The sequence below is a fragment of the Carlito syrichta genome, unplaced genomic scaffold, assembly GCF_000164805.1.
Source record: "Carlito syrichta isolate Samal-C Ts95f unplaced genomic scaffold, Tarsius_syrichta-2.0.1 Scaffold153723, whole genome shotgun sequence".
Taxonomy (NCBI): domain Eukaryota; kingdom Metazoa; phylum Chordata; class Mammalia; order Primates; family Tarsiidae; genus Carlito; species Carlito syrichta.
In genome coordinates this window covers 160,968-175,959 of record NW_007097819.1, presented here as the reverse complement: position 1 = coordinate 175,959, position 14,992 = coordinate 160,968, and the positions used below count along the sequence as shown (strand labels likewise).

The window sequence follows — 14,992 nt, the reverse complement described above, 5'->3', positions numbered from 1 at the left end:
TCTATCAGCAATACTACAATCTCACCAATAAGATATACTGCCAAACGTTTCCCATTCTATTAAGGGATAAATTATACGTCTGTGTTATTTTAAATTGCACTGCTCTTATTTTGAGTAGTGAAGCATTTTTTCATAAAGACAACTTGTATCTCCATTTCAGTGAACTATCTCTTCACATATTTTGTCCATTTTCTTCTGCTGGATATTATTAAAAATGGAATTATTTTCTTAATTCCTTATGCTGATATACAGAAACACAACTCAATGGTTTGTTGCCATTGCACAGAAACACAATTTATTTTTATTATGTTCATCTTGTATCCTGTAAATGCTAAATTTGTTTATGAGCTGTAATAGCCTTTTTTGTTGATTCTTTGAAGTCATATATATATATATATCCAGTTTGGATGCCTATGATTTCCTTTTTTTACCTAATTGCTCTGGCTAGAACTTTCAGTACAATGCTGTATAGTGGTGGTAAACATATCCTTGCTTGTCTTGTTTCTGATCTTAGTGGGAAAGCTTTTAGTCCTTCACCCTTGAGCTGTGGGTTTTACCAAGTATCCTTCATTGAATACCTGTCTGTTGTTGTTTTTCTGATTGGTTTTTTTTTTTTCTCATGAAATGGTGTTGAACTTTGTTAAATGACTTGTCTGCATCAGTTGAGATGATCATGGTTTTTTTTTTCCTTCATTCATTAATATGGTATATAACATTTATTGATTTCTTATGTTGGACTTTCTTTTTATTTCAGAAGTAAATCCCACTGGGTCATCATGTATAATTCTTTTAATTTTTAAAATTAAGCTTGCTAGTATTTTGCTGAGATTTAAAAAAAAAAAATCTATATTCAGAAAGGATATTGATCTGTACTTTTCTTGTGGTATTTTTGTCTTGCTTTGGTATCTGAGTTACAGTGACAATATAGAATATATTAGAAATTGTTCTCTCCTCTTTTTAATTTTTTGGAACAGCTTGAGAAGTGTTGTTGTTACTCTTTCTTTAAACATTTAGCAGAATGAACTCTGTAAGTCTTCTGTTCCTGGACTTCACTTTGTTGGGAAGTTTTTGGTTACTGACTTAATCTCATTATTTCTTAAACGTCTGCTAAAATTTCTATTTGTTCTTAAGTCTGTTTCATAATTGAATTTTTCTACAAAAAGTTTTCATTTTATCTAGGTTATATAATTCATTGGCATACAATTATTTGTAGTATTCGCTTACAATCTACTCTATTTCTGTAAGGCCTGTTGCAATGTCTCCATTTTCATGACTAATTTGAGTCATTTATATAGTCTCTCTTTTTTTCTCTTTGTCTAGCTAAAGATTTGTGCATTTTGTAACCTTTTCAAAGAGATTACTTTTGTTTTCATTGATTTTTCTCTACTGTTTTTCTATTCTTTATTCATTTTTCTCTATTCTAATATTTATTATTTTCTTCCCTCTGTTAGCTTTGTGTTTAGCTTGTTCTTTTTTGTTCAAGTTCCTTAAGGCATAAAGTTAGGTTCTGAATTTGAGATTTTTCTTCTCCACATACCACTTCCCCACACAGGCCCATAGCCTCACCAACATCAATATCTCGCACACCAGTATGGTATATTTCTTACAATCAATGCAGTAACATTAGCACATTATTATCAATCCAGTTCATAGTTTACCTTATAGTTCAGACTTTCTGTTGTATGTTCAAAAATGTTTCAAAATGTATAAGGAAATGTATTCACCATCACAACATCATACAGAATCACTAAACTAAAAATGCACTGTGCTCTTCTTAGTCATCATTTCCTCACTTCCCCACATCCCTGGCAACCACTATATTTTTTCCTTTCTCCACAGCTTGGCCTTTCCAGAATGGTTTGCCATCGTTTGTGTTCATTTTCTTCACTATTACCTTCTTTGTGTTTAATTGTTTTTAATTAGGAAAGGTAGCTTTATAAAAGGAAGATACATTGTGAAAGCACAACAGGCAAGAGGGTCTGCTGTCTGCTACCTTTTTTGTTTGTTTTGTGCCACACTTAATCTTTTCTCATTCCTCTTGTGTATATTTTAATATGGCTTCTTAGTAGTGGTTGCCATTGTGATTACAACTGGCACCTTAAATTGGCAACAATCTACTTTGGATTGATACCAAGTTAACATCTCTGTTTCCATAAAGCTTCAATCTACTTTGGATTGATACCAAGTTAGCATCTCTGTTTCCATAAAGCTTTGTCTCCCTTTTGTTTTGTTGCAAATCAAATCTTTATACATTGTGTGTCCACTAACATAAATTTATTATTATTATTTTATAAATTTTTCTTTTAAATAATATAGTTTTTTTAAGTATTACAAAGCAAAAACAGAGTAATACTGGCTTTTTATAATTATCTAATGTATTTATATTTACCAGAGTTCTTTATTTCTTTTTAAGGCTTTGAGGTGCTGTCACATGTTCTTTAGCATTTCTTATACAACAGGTGTACTAGCAACAAATACCTTCAGATTTTATTAAGCTGGGAACATAATAATTTCTCCTTTATTTTTGAAAGATAGTTTTGCTGGATATATGATTTGGTTGACAGATTGCTTTTCTTTCAGCCCTTTAAAAATATCATCCCACCCCTTTCTGGCCTCATGGTGTCTGGTGACAAATTGGCTATTTTGTTGTAGATCCCTGGATGTGACAAAACACTTCATACTTGCTGCTTTATAGATTCTTTCTTTGACTTTGGTTTTTGAAAACTACATTATATTTCTCAATGTGGATCTCTTTGCATGTATCCTTTTCAGAGTTTGTTGAGTTATATGCTGTAAACATGTATGTCCTTAATCAAATTTGGAGAGTTTGGGTCATTATTTCTTTAAATATTCTCTCTGCCATTTTTCCTTTCTCTTTCTTTTTTCTTTTATTTTTTGTTGTTGTTACTCTCATTATATGTATTTTGGTGTACTTGATGATGTCCCAGAGGCCCCTTAGTCTCTGTTTATTTTTCTTGATCCTTGTTTTTTGTTATTGGTGGTGGTATTCTTTTTTATACTTGAACATTTCAATTGACCTGTTTTCTAATTCTATGATTCTTTATTTTGCCTGATCAAATATACTATTAAAACCTTTCAGAGAGGCTTTTGTTTGTTACTATAATTTTCAACTCCAGAATTTCTTCCTGTTGGTTTTTTTGTTACTTCTATCTCTTTATTGATAATCTTTGTTCACATATCATTCTCTTGATTGTCCTTATTCTTACTCTTTGTCCATAATTTCCTTTAACAGTTTGAGCATACTTAAGACAAATGATTTATTTATTTTTTATTTTTATTTTTTTTGAGTTGAAGTCTCACTCTGTCACCCAGACTGGAGTGCAGTGGCCACTCCCGGCCACCGCAGCCTCGACCTGTGGGTTCCAGCAATCCTTCCGCCTCAGCCTTCCAAGTAGCCGAAATTACAGGCATGCGCTACCATGCCTGGCTGATTTTTTGATTTATTGTAGAGATGAGATCTCGCTGCCCAGGTGGGTCTCAAACCTGCGGACTCAGGCAATCCACTCACCTCAGCCTCCTAAAGGCATGGGATTACAGGCTGAGCCACTAAGCCCGGCAAGAAAAATGATTTAAAGTTCTTTCTTTTAGTAAGTCCAACAGCTGTGCTTCCTCAGAGACAGTTTCTGTTAGTTTCTTCTGTGAATGAGTCATATTTTTCCATGTTCCATAATTTTATTGAAAATTGGACTGCTTGTGCTGCACCTGAAGGTCAGTCAAATCTAAAAGGTCAGGGCCTTCTTAGCCTGTGTCTAGATCCAAGCCAAGCAAGCAGCTTTCCAAATATTCCAGCATACATGAGCATTTTTTAAATGCTCTGGTTTTTCAAAGAAAATTTCTCTGCCATTTTCCCTATTTTCATAACTTTACTATAAATTTGAACTTATTTCAATTTTTTTAAAAGTCAAAGTCTCACTCTATTGCCCAGACTGGAAGACAGTGGGCACAATCATGAATCACTGCAGTCTCAGCTTCCTCCTCTGCCTCCTGGAAGGCAGTGGGTTCAGGTGATCCTTCCACTTCAGCCTCCAAGTGCTAGGATTACAGGCATGATCTACCACATCCAGTCTCAAGATAAAATTTACAATAAAAGAGTATAGATTTTAAGGACAAAAAGTTCTGGATTCAAGTTCTGCAACTTGCTTACTGTGTGATCTTGTACAAGTTACTTTCACTGAACTTCAATGTTCTTATCTATAAGATGAAGATCATAATATCTACTTTGTAGAAGTATAAGTTTTAGGAGTAACGTGAACTTGACACGTAATGGGTGCTTAATACATGGGAACTAATACATGGGAACTAATATCATTGTTACTCATCCTATTGAGCTTATGTTAAATGAAAAATCAGCCTAGTGTTAGATTTGGCACAGGGCCAAAGATTGCAAACTTAAAAAGAGGATAAACCTAAATCCCACTTCTTTTATCATGCTAAGTAATGGAAAAAGAACTATAATTGTTTTGAATCTGAGTATCTCTTTAAACTGCAGATAAACTAGGACAGACACGTTTAGAGATATAATGTAGATATGTTCCTGGGAAGGCTTTATTGCAATAGAAAAGACCCTCTTAGTACCATGGGGACTAACCAATGTTGGGAAACTTAAAGCAAAAATAATTGATAATACAACAGGATATTTTCATTAAAAATGTCTAGCATACCTTAAGATTAAGTGCATTTCTTCCATATATTTGACAGTTTACTATGGCCAGGTCGGTCATGGCTGTTATTGTTTCATATTGTGTTACTGAAACAGTCTTAAAACCTTCACCATGTAAAACATGTCCTTCTGATTCTTTTTTTGCGGGATCTAAATAAATAAAACATAATATAAAACTTAAATATGTTTTCAATTAGAAATAAAGTTAAAAGGTATCTGTTAGGATAAGATTGAGTGTCTCTAAGGGGTTAGCAGTACCTACCTCCTCCAGAAGAGATTCCCATAGGCTTCATCCACCCAGTCTCACTTGGTTCTATTTCTCAGTGGGTATTATTTTGTTTTTTAATATTAAATAGCACAATTGCCTTTTAAAAAGAAAACCATATTGATAAGGATTTTTCAGGTTAGCCTGTTTTTCGAGAATATCGGCTTCAATGGGTTGGCCAGCCGAGCCCCAGAGAGGTTCAGTTTCAGGGGCTGGTAAGCCTAGCCCCCAGAATGTTGGCTATAATTGGTTGGCAAGCCAAACCCTGAGAGTGTTGCTGATTTGGCAGGCTGACAAGCCTAGCCCCTGGAGTGTCTCAGCTTCAGAGTCTCGCCTTCTTCCAGGAGCTTTCCTAATTCTGCCAGCTTGGTAGGCTGGCAAGCCACCGCTCTTCAGCTCCGAATATACTCTGCAGCTTTTCAGGTCAGGCTTCTTGTCTTATGCCCAGGAGGAATGAGGGACATGGATGGTCAGAATGAGGGACACGGATAGCCAGAAAATGAGAAAGCAGGATTTACTGAGAGGCCACAGTGGAAGGGGACCCAAAGGGGTTACCAGTCAGGGGCCAAAACCTTATGTACCCTTAAGATCAAACCAGTTGACTAGCACTAGCTGTTAGCTGATTGGTCAGCACTAGCTATGCTGATTGGTCAGTACTAAGGGCCAACTGGCAGGAGGTAGAGGTCAATCTGATAGGTTGGTATTTGGCAGCAAGTTGGTTGTTTTTCCATCCCAGCAGTGAGTACTTCTTGAGAGGTTTGTAGGGAGCTTGTTTTCCAATGAGAGTTATCAGCCTGAGGGACCTACTAGGAGTGTGCTACATTGTTACCAGGGAACCTGCCCTGTCTGTCTGCCTGGCCTTTAGCTATCTCCTCTCTCAATACACTCATGGGTTTCTAGCTGGATAATTTAGATTCCCTCATTCTCAGTTTTGTGTAGTATATGTGAACGTATTTTTTAAAATATTACTATGAATCACATAAACAACTTTTTGGCACAAAAATTTAATAATGGACATCATATAAACACGACTCAACATCAGCCTAACCTTTTCCCTAATATTACCTTGATGTATGATACAAAAGACATATGTCATTTAACTCTTCCCTCAGTTTATAGATCTCCCACAGGAAACAAACAAACAACTCAATAATAAGTTAAACAAAGACCATTTAAATTTAAATTTACTTTATCATGACTCATGTGGGGTTTGCCTTCCATCAAAAATGTCCTATGCAAGATATACACCAAAGTATGGCAGGAAAATATTTTGAAATTTTATGTAATATATTTTACATTCCCAGCAATTATTGCTGTATTACTTGAAGAAACATATTTTAAAATATCAATATTCTTGTGACATTGCTTCAATGAGAGGTAATAATGTATCCCAGGACAAAGAAAATATTCAGTTTTTAATTTCCAAAAAAGACCTTCTCTGCCTATTTCAGATCAAGAGATACTAAAATTAATCAAAGAATAAAGAAAGATGTATAATGTGTTATGGAGGCTCCTTGTTCTGGAAAAGGGAAAGGAACAAAAGGAAGGAGAGTTAAGACATACTGTGGCCTTCTCCCTGTGGCCTGCTCCCTGATGACCCACACCCTCAGAATCTAAGCCCAAGCAAGTGGTTTTTGAGTGGAGAAAAGGAAGTGGAGGGGAGTGGTTAGAAATTCCCCAATAGATTTCTGAAGACTCTGAGGACTCTTCAACTCACTTGAAATTTACCAAGGAGGAAACCACCAAAAAGAAAGAAATCAAATAAAGCAGAAATGGCTACATGATTTACTTATGACAGGGAGGAGGTCCACAAGCTAATTTATGTCACAGATGAGGATGTATAAATACTGGGAAAAATAGTGGGCTATGGTTGGAGTGTTCTGTTGTGTATAATTTTTATTCAGTACAACTACTGAATTATTAATTTGTTCTTTTATTTTTGTCCATTCTAGAATTTTATTTGACTATTATTTTTCAAAACAAAAATACCAATTTTCTAGTGCAATTATTCTATGTTCTCTTTATTGTCTTGGACATAGTAATTCTAATTATTTTAAAATATGTTTGAAATGCAAATATCTGAATGAAATATGGGACTGTTTCTATTGTCTGTTTCTTCCATCTCTACTGGTTTTTACACATTTTATCTTGCTTTTTGTTTTCAGAATTCCATGTGATTTTTAAATTCAATATGGGACTTTGAAGATGAACAATTTTAAGGGGTCACAAAACGTTTTCTCTAACAAGTGTTATGTTTTCTTTGATTAGGCAGAAGGCATCACTTTGATTTATCAAAAATTGGTTTTGAGCTTTGTTTGAAGGCTCAGCTCTTTCAGTTTTGTCCTTTTTCTTAGAACATCATTCTTATACTTAAGGCAAGGGACCTCTGTGTGTTTACAAAGGCCCCAACATTTTGCAGAGCTTGAATTCTATTATCTGTCTCTTGTACAACTGCAAAAACTTGTGCTCAATTTCTTATCTATTCAGCTGATGTTTTCTGCTGTGTTTCTCAGTGTCTTATACTGCACCTGCACAGCCTAGAAACCAGCCAGCACCCTTTAAAAATTTGTATGCAGATCTTTTTTTCACCTTTAAATTTTTTATTTAAAAATTTTAAAATGTGTATACCTAATAATTCAGGGTTAGGTATATAAACATTCATTGTGCAGGTACGCTTGTTGATGAGGTATGTCCCCCCTTTCCCAGGCAGTTTCCCACTACTGCCAATTCCACCTCCTCACTGCCCCATACCCCTGCTGTTTCCTGCCACTGTCAATCCTTTTCTTATAGTATTACGATAGTTGTTCAAGGTTTACTTATGAGTGAGAACATGTGATATTCAGTTCTTTGTATCTGTGAAAGATCACCCAGAATTATAGACTCTAAGTCCATCCAGGTTGCTGTGAAATTCATGATTTTTGTTCTTCTTTATGGCTGTATAATATTCCATTGTGTATATGTACCACATTTTTTTATCCAGTCCTGTTGATAGGCAGCACAGTTAGTTCCATGTTCTTGCTATTGTGAACAATGTGCAGATCTTTTTTAAAAAAACATGGGGTCTTAGCCAGACTCAGTGGCTCAGCCTGTAATCCTGCACTTTGGGAGGCTGAGGTGAATGGATTGCCTGAGCCCTTGGGTTTGAGACCCACCTGGGCAACTTGGCGAGACCTCGTCTCCACAATAAATAAAAAATTAGCCAGGTGTGGTAGCGCACACCTGTAGTTTCAGCTACTTGGAAGGCTGAGGTGGAAGGATCACCAGAGCCCATCAGGTCGAGGCTGCAGTGGCCAGGAGCAGCGACTGCACTCCAGTCTGGGTGACAGAGTGAGACTCCAACTCAAAAACAAAACAAAACAAAAAAACAAAAACAAAAACCAAAAAAAACATGGGGTCTTGCTATGTTGCCCAGGTTGGTTTCAACTTGTGTGCTCAAGTCATCTTCCCATCTCATCCTCCCAAGTAGTATATGCCTGTAGTGTCTGGCTTGTATGCAGAACTCTTTAGTCACTTCCCTTTATTCTTTACTTTCCAAGATTGTGTCTCTCAAGTTGCAATGATGTTGGCAGCTCTGAAATCATGTCCTAAATCCATTAAAACTACCAATTTCTACTTACGACCTATCTTTCTATATCACAAATGCCCTCAGGCAAAAGTCAAGATAAAGGCAGAGTTACCCTTCTTTCCAGAATTGTACCCATTCAAGTCACACCTGCATTGGTTACTGTCCAATTCCTTCAATAGCTACTTTATATAATTCTGGCAGCTTTCATAGTTGACTTTAATAAGAAGTCTAGCCCAATGCAAGTTATTCAATCTTGAACAGAACCAAAAGTCATCAGGTTGTTTTAAAATCCATGTCTGAGTGGGACACTCAGCAAGATGATGACAGGACAAGTTGAACAGTGACGATCTCCACAAAGGTGACTCCTGAAGGCAATTCTATGTGCCCCCACAGCTGCCGCCTACACGGCGGGGGCGGGGAGCTGCCATAGCCAGTCCCATGCAGCAAACAGCCTCTGTCTCACTATGACCTCTGCAAGGAACTACTGCTATTTGCTACCAGGTGCTGAACAGCTGCTGACACTGTGGCTCTCGGCTCTGGCCAGGGGAATTCCCAGCTCCCTCCTCCACCCCAAGCCACCGACGGCAGACCAAATGCGGCACCCAGCCATATTGCTGGTTGCCAGTGCCTGACTCCAGACACACATCATTGCCCTTCATAGTGGATCATCTACAGACCCAGACGAGTGGAGAGAAAGGATGAGTCGACAGAAGGGATCAACAAAAGAGGAGCCGTCCACCGCAGCCATTTTCCAGGCAGACATTTGCATTGCACTGCCCATCTCCAAGCAGCCTCCACCTTGTTTCTAAGGTAACATGCCAAAGCAGGAGACAGAAGCCCCTCCCCTACACAGAATCAGACACAGACAACTCAGTCCTCAGGCAGTAAGGCAGCAAGCCAAGGGAACCGACCCCAATCTATGAGTAAATCTATCTGCCTGTAATGAGAACAAAGGGGAGGGGCTAGAGATCAGAGCTGAAGAGACTTTAGACACTCAGAAAAGACTCCGGAGCTAGTCTGTTTCTTATTGTGATTTTTGATTATATTGTTCTGACTGTTTGTGTTGTTCACTTTTGTTTGTTTTTTACTTTAGACTACCTGTTTGTGTTGGGGAAAACACACCAAAGGGCATGATTTTATTGGACTGTCTTTGTGTGATTACCACTATGCTTTGGGGAATTTTGTCTGTTTGTTTGTTTTTTACTCATTTCTGGCCTTGTGTCTCTTTTCATTCATTAGTTGGTATGTCTGTCTGTTTTCCCTCTTACTCTTCTCTCTCTCCAACTTCCTCTTGAACTCCCTCACTTCTTCCATTATTTTCCTCTTTCTTACCTCCTTTTGTTCCAGAGAGCAAACCTAAACCCCACTGCATGGACAGATTGTAAGGCAGTGGGAAGTGGGTTCCAGTGTGCCCATACACCTGTTGGTGAATATGGAAACTGCAGATAGATTCTGAATCACAGCTTCCTCCTCAATTAAACCTCAATTGTAAAAAGTACAGCTCCCAACCCACAGTCCAGCCTCAAAAGCGAATAAAGCCAGAGGACCCTCATAAGGAAGAACAGGAGACTGAACAAAAAGAAGTAAAAGCAACCCCACCTTCCCTGAAAAACGGAATCTAAGAAGGGGAGGAAAAGGGGAAGAGAAAAATCTACAAAAATGGAGAAAAACCAAAAGAGCATATGAGTCTCTCACAGACCCCTGAGAGGTCAGACACTGAGAAAACTGACTTTGGAATGCAAACAATGAAGAGCCCCCAGAATGACTGGTCTCAAACTACAAACACAGATATCAAGACATTAATGGAGAGATTAAAAAGAATTGAGGGCCAGGTTCAGTGGTTCAGCCTGTAATCCCAGCACTTTGGGAGGCTGAGGCAAGTGGAATGCCTGAGCCTGTGGGTTCGATACCCACCTTAGCAACTTGGCGCGACCTCGTCTCTACAATAAATCAAAAACTAGCCGGGCATGGTAGCATGTGCCTGTAGTTCCAGTTACCTGGAAGGCTGGGGCGGAAGGATCACCGGAGCCCAGCAGGTGGAGGCTACAGTAGCTGGGAGCGTGCCACTGCACTCCAGTCTGGGCTACAGAGTGAAACTCCAACTCAAAAAAAAAAAGAATTGAGGAGAGACAAGAGGAAACTAGGAAGGAGTTGATAACTGAGATAACAGTGGTAAAGAATACTGTGAATGAAATAAATAACAAACTGATAAGCATGGAAAACAGAATTAGCTAAGCAAAAGAAAGAATCTCAGAGCTTGAGGACCAAAATATAGAACTAACACAAACTGTCAACAACATAGAAAAGACGCTTTAAAAGACAGAACAAAACCTTCAAGAGATGAGCGATTACTTCGAAAGGCCAAACCTAACAGTAATTGAACTTCCTGAGGAAAAAAGAGAAACAGAGATCACCCTGGAACAAACATTCAATGAAATTATTCAAGAAAATTTCCCTCATCTCATCAGTGGTATGAAAATTCAAACACAAGAGATTCAGAGAACCCCTGCAAGACTACAAATAAGAAAACCAACTCCCAGATATAATAATTCGCCTAAACAAAGTAGGTATAAAAGAAAATCCTAAAGGCAGCAAGAGAAAAATACCAGATCACCTACCATGGAAGACCAATTAGAACAGCAGCAGATTTATCTACAGAAACCCTTCAGGCTAGAAGAGCTTGGAGCCCTACCTTCAAAGTTCTAAAAGATAAAAAAATTCAACAAAAAATAACCTACCCAGCCAAGCTAAGCTTCACTAGTAAGGGAGAATTAAAATCTTTCCCAGATATCCAATCCCTAAGAACTTACACTGCCACCAGACCACCTCTATGAGAAACACTTAAGAAAGTATTAAACACAGAAGAAAAGGAAAAAAGAACAACAACGTTCTTCACAAGAGTACAGGAAAAAGATTAAAAACACACACGAACCAACCCCCAAACCAAAAGAAAGACAACAAACAAACAGGAACAACAACAACAACTCTATAAGAACCTTATGAGAGGTATCAACTCTCACATTTCAATAATAGCCTGAATGTGAATGAACTAAATGCACCACTGAAAAGATATAGAATGGCAAAGTGGATAAAATATCACCAGGCAACAATATATTCCCTCCAAGAGATTCATTTAACTAGAAAGGACAACAATAGACTCAAAGTAAGAGGATGGGAAAATTTAAAAGATACAGAAGGCCACTACATAATGATAAAAGGTTCAATCCATCAACAAGAAATATCCATCCTAAACATATATGCACCCAACATAGGAGTGCTAACTTTCATAAATCAGCTTCTAGGTAAACTCAAAAAAGATATTGACTCTAACACTGTCATAGTTGGGGACTTTTAATACCCCACTCACAACCCTAGACAGATCATCAGGACAAAAAAATCAGCAATGAGATCCTGAACCTCAATGTGACTCTTGACCAAATGGACTTAATGGATACCTACAGAACACTCCACCCAGTGACCACAGAATATAAACTCTACTCATCACCGCATGGAACGTACTCTAAGATCGACCACATACTTGGCCATAAATCAAGCATAAACAAATTTCAAAAGATCGAAATTTTGCCATGCACCTTCTCAGATCACAGTGGAATAAAAATAAACATCAACACCAACAAGTTTCCCCCAAAATCCACAAAGACATGGACACTATACAGCATGAAGCTAAACAACTCCTGGGTCAATGATGAACAGAGATTAAAAGATACCTGGAAACAAATGAAAATGAAGAAACATCTTAACAAAATATCTGGGATGCCATGAAAGCTGTAGTAAGAGGGGAATTCATATCTCTACAAAAGCACGTGAAGAAAATGGAAGGATCACAAAGTAACAGCCTAACAAGTCACCTAAGGAAGCTGGAAAAGCAAGACCACCATAACCCAAACTTCAGCAGAAGAATCCAGATCACCAAAATAAAAACCCAAATCCAGGACATAGAAGAAAAAAAGATAATACAAAAAATCAACAAAACAAAAGGCTGGCGCTTTGAAAGGATAAACAAGATCGGTGGTCCCCTAGCTAGACAGACCAAGAAAAAGAGAGAAAAAGCCCAAATAAACACAATCAGAAACACAAAAGATGAAGTCACATCTGACCCTGAAGAAATACAAAAGATCATTAGAGACTACTATGTACACTTGTATGGAAACAAACGTGAAAACGTTAAGGAAATGGAGAACTTTATGACATCACACAACCTACCTAGGTTGAAACAAGAAGAAATCAAGACCCTAAATAGACCAATAACAATCAAGGAAATTGACTATGTAATAAGAAAACTACCTACAAAAAAAAAACCCTGGACCAGATGGCTTTCCAGCAGAATTCTATAAGACATTTAAGGAGGAACTGATACCAATCCTACTGAAAGTATTCCAGGCGATTGAGAAAGATGGAACTCTCCCCAAATCATTTTATGAAGCTAACATCACATTAATACCCAAGCCACGAAAAGACCCAACAAATAAAGAGAACTACAGGCCAATATCCTTGATGAACACAGATGCTAAATTTCTCAACAAGATCCTAGCAAAACAGATTCAACAATACATCTCAAATCATCCATCATGACCAAGTAGGCTTCATCCCTGGGATGCTGGGTTGGTTCAACATTTGTCAGACCATAAACGTATTTAAATACATCAACAGACGTCAAAACAAAAACCACATGATTATATCATTAGATGCAGAAAAAGTTTTTGATAAAGTCCCGCACCTCTTCCTGATAAAAACCCTTGAACATCTAGACATACGTGGAACATACCTCAAAATAGTAAAAACCATCTACAAGAAACCCACAGCCAGCACACTCCTAAACAGACAAAAATTGGAACCATTTCCCCTGAAAACTGGAACAAGACAAGGATGCCCACTCTCACCCCTCCTGTTCAATATAGTATTGGAAGTCCTGGCTACAGCAATCAGAGAAGAGAAGGCAATCAGGGTATCCAAATAGGAAAAGAGGAAGTCAAGTTATCTCTCTTTGCAGATGACATAATTGTATACCTTGAAAACCCAAGAGAATCTGTCAAAAACCTCCTTGTACTGATAAAGGACTTTGGCAAAGTCTCAGGGTATAAAATAAATGTGCAAAAGACAATCGCATTTCTTTACACCAATAATAAACAAACAGAAACCCAAATAAAACACACAATCCCATTCACAATAGCCACAAAAAAGATGAAATACGTTGACATCTTCCTAACCAAAGACATGAAAGACCTTCACAATGAAAACTACAAAACACTGCTCAAAGAAATCAAAGATGACACAAACAAGTGGAAAAGTATCCCATGTTCATGGATTGGAAGAATCAACATTGTGAAGATGTCCATCTTACCTAAGGCAATCTACAGATTTAATGCAATACCCATCAAATTACCAGCAACATTCTTCTCAGATCTAGAAAAAAACTATACAGGAGTTCATATGGAAACACAAACAACCAAGAATAGCCAGAACAATCCTCAGGAAAAAAAAACAAAAAAGGAGGTGTCACACTACCAGACTTTAAACTTTACTATAAAACTACAATAATCAAAACTATTGGTACATGAACAGACATATAGACCAATGGAATAGAATTGAGATTCCAGAAGCAAAACCTCAATTTCTCAACCAACTCATCTTCAACAAAGCCTCCACCACTCACCACTTGGGAGAGGAGAACTTATTCAGTAAATGGTGCTGAGAAAATTGGCTAACCACATGCAGAAGATTGAAACAGGACCCCTGTCTTTCCCCATACACAAAAATTAACTCTAAATGGATCAGAGACCTAAATGTAAAACCAGAACCATTAGAACTTTAGAAAATGCAGGACACACCCTTATGGAAGTTGGAACTGGCATCCAATTCCGGAGCAAAACCCGAAGTGGCCAGGCCATACGAGATAAGGTAAATAAGTGGGACCTCATTAAACTGACAAGCTTCTGCAAAGCCAAAGAAACCATCAAGAGAGCAGGGAGACAGCCCACAGACTGGGAAAAAGTTATTTGCTAACTCAATGTCTGACAAAGGCCTAACATCTTGGATCTACAAGGAACTCAAATGTGCTGAAAAGAAAAAAACAAACAACCCCATTACAAAGTGGGCAAAAGACATAAACAGACACTTCTCAAAAGAAGACATATGAGCGGCCAACAGATACATGAAGAAATGTTCAACCTTCACTAGTCATCAAGGAGATGCAAATTAAAACTACACTGAGATACCGCCTAACTCCAGTCAGGATGGCCATTATTAAAAACAAAAAATAACAGATGCTGGAGAGGATGTGGTAAAAAGGGAACACTTCTACACTGTTGCTGGGGGTGTAAACTAGTACAGCCACTGTGGAAATCAATGTGGCGATTCCTAAAAGCTCTAAAAATAGACCTTCAATATAACCCTGCAATCCCCCTACTGGGAATATACCCTGAAGAACTCAAATCACTCTATAAAAAAGATACCTGCACAT

The 14,992-nt window shown here is 37.8% G+C and overlaps 1 protein-coding gene across 1 annotated transcript in view; it reads right to left on the bottom strand.

Annotated features, from left to right (window-relative positions):
- LRRC63 (leucine rich repeat containing 63) overlaps nt 1–14,992 on the bottom strand; it is an 87,785-nt gene that overhangs the window by 51,794 nt on the left and 20,999 nt on the right. The window contains exons 6-7 of the mRNA XM_008050818.1: nt 13,747–13,755; nt 4,683–4,831 (exon numbers count right to left, since the gene is read on the bottom strand). Coding sequence (XP_008049009.1) covers nt 4,683–4,831; nt 13,747–13,755 — 158 coding nt within the window. The remainder of the gene's footprint in view (nt 1–4,682; nt 4,832–13,746; nt 13,756–14,992) is intronic.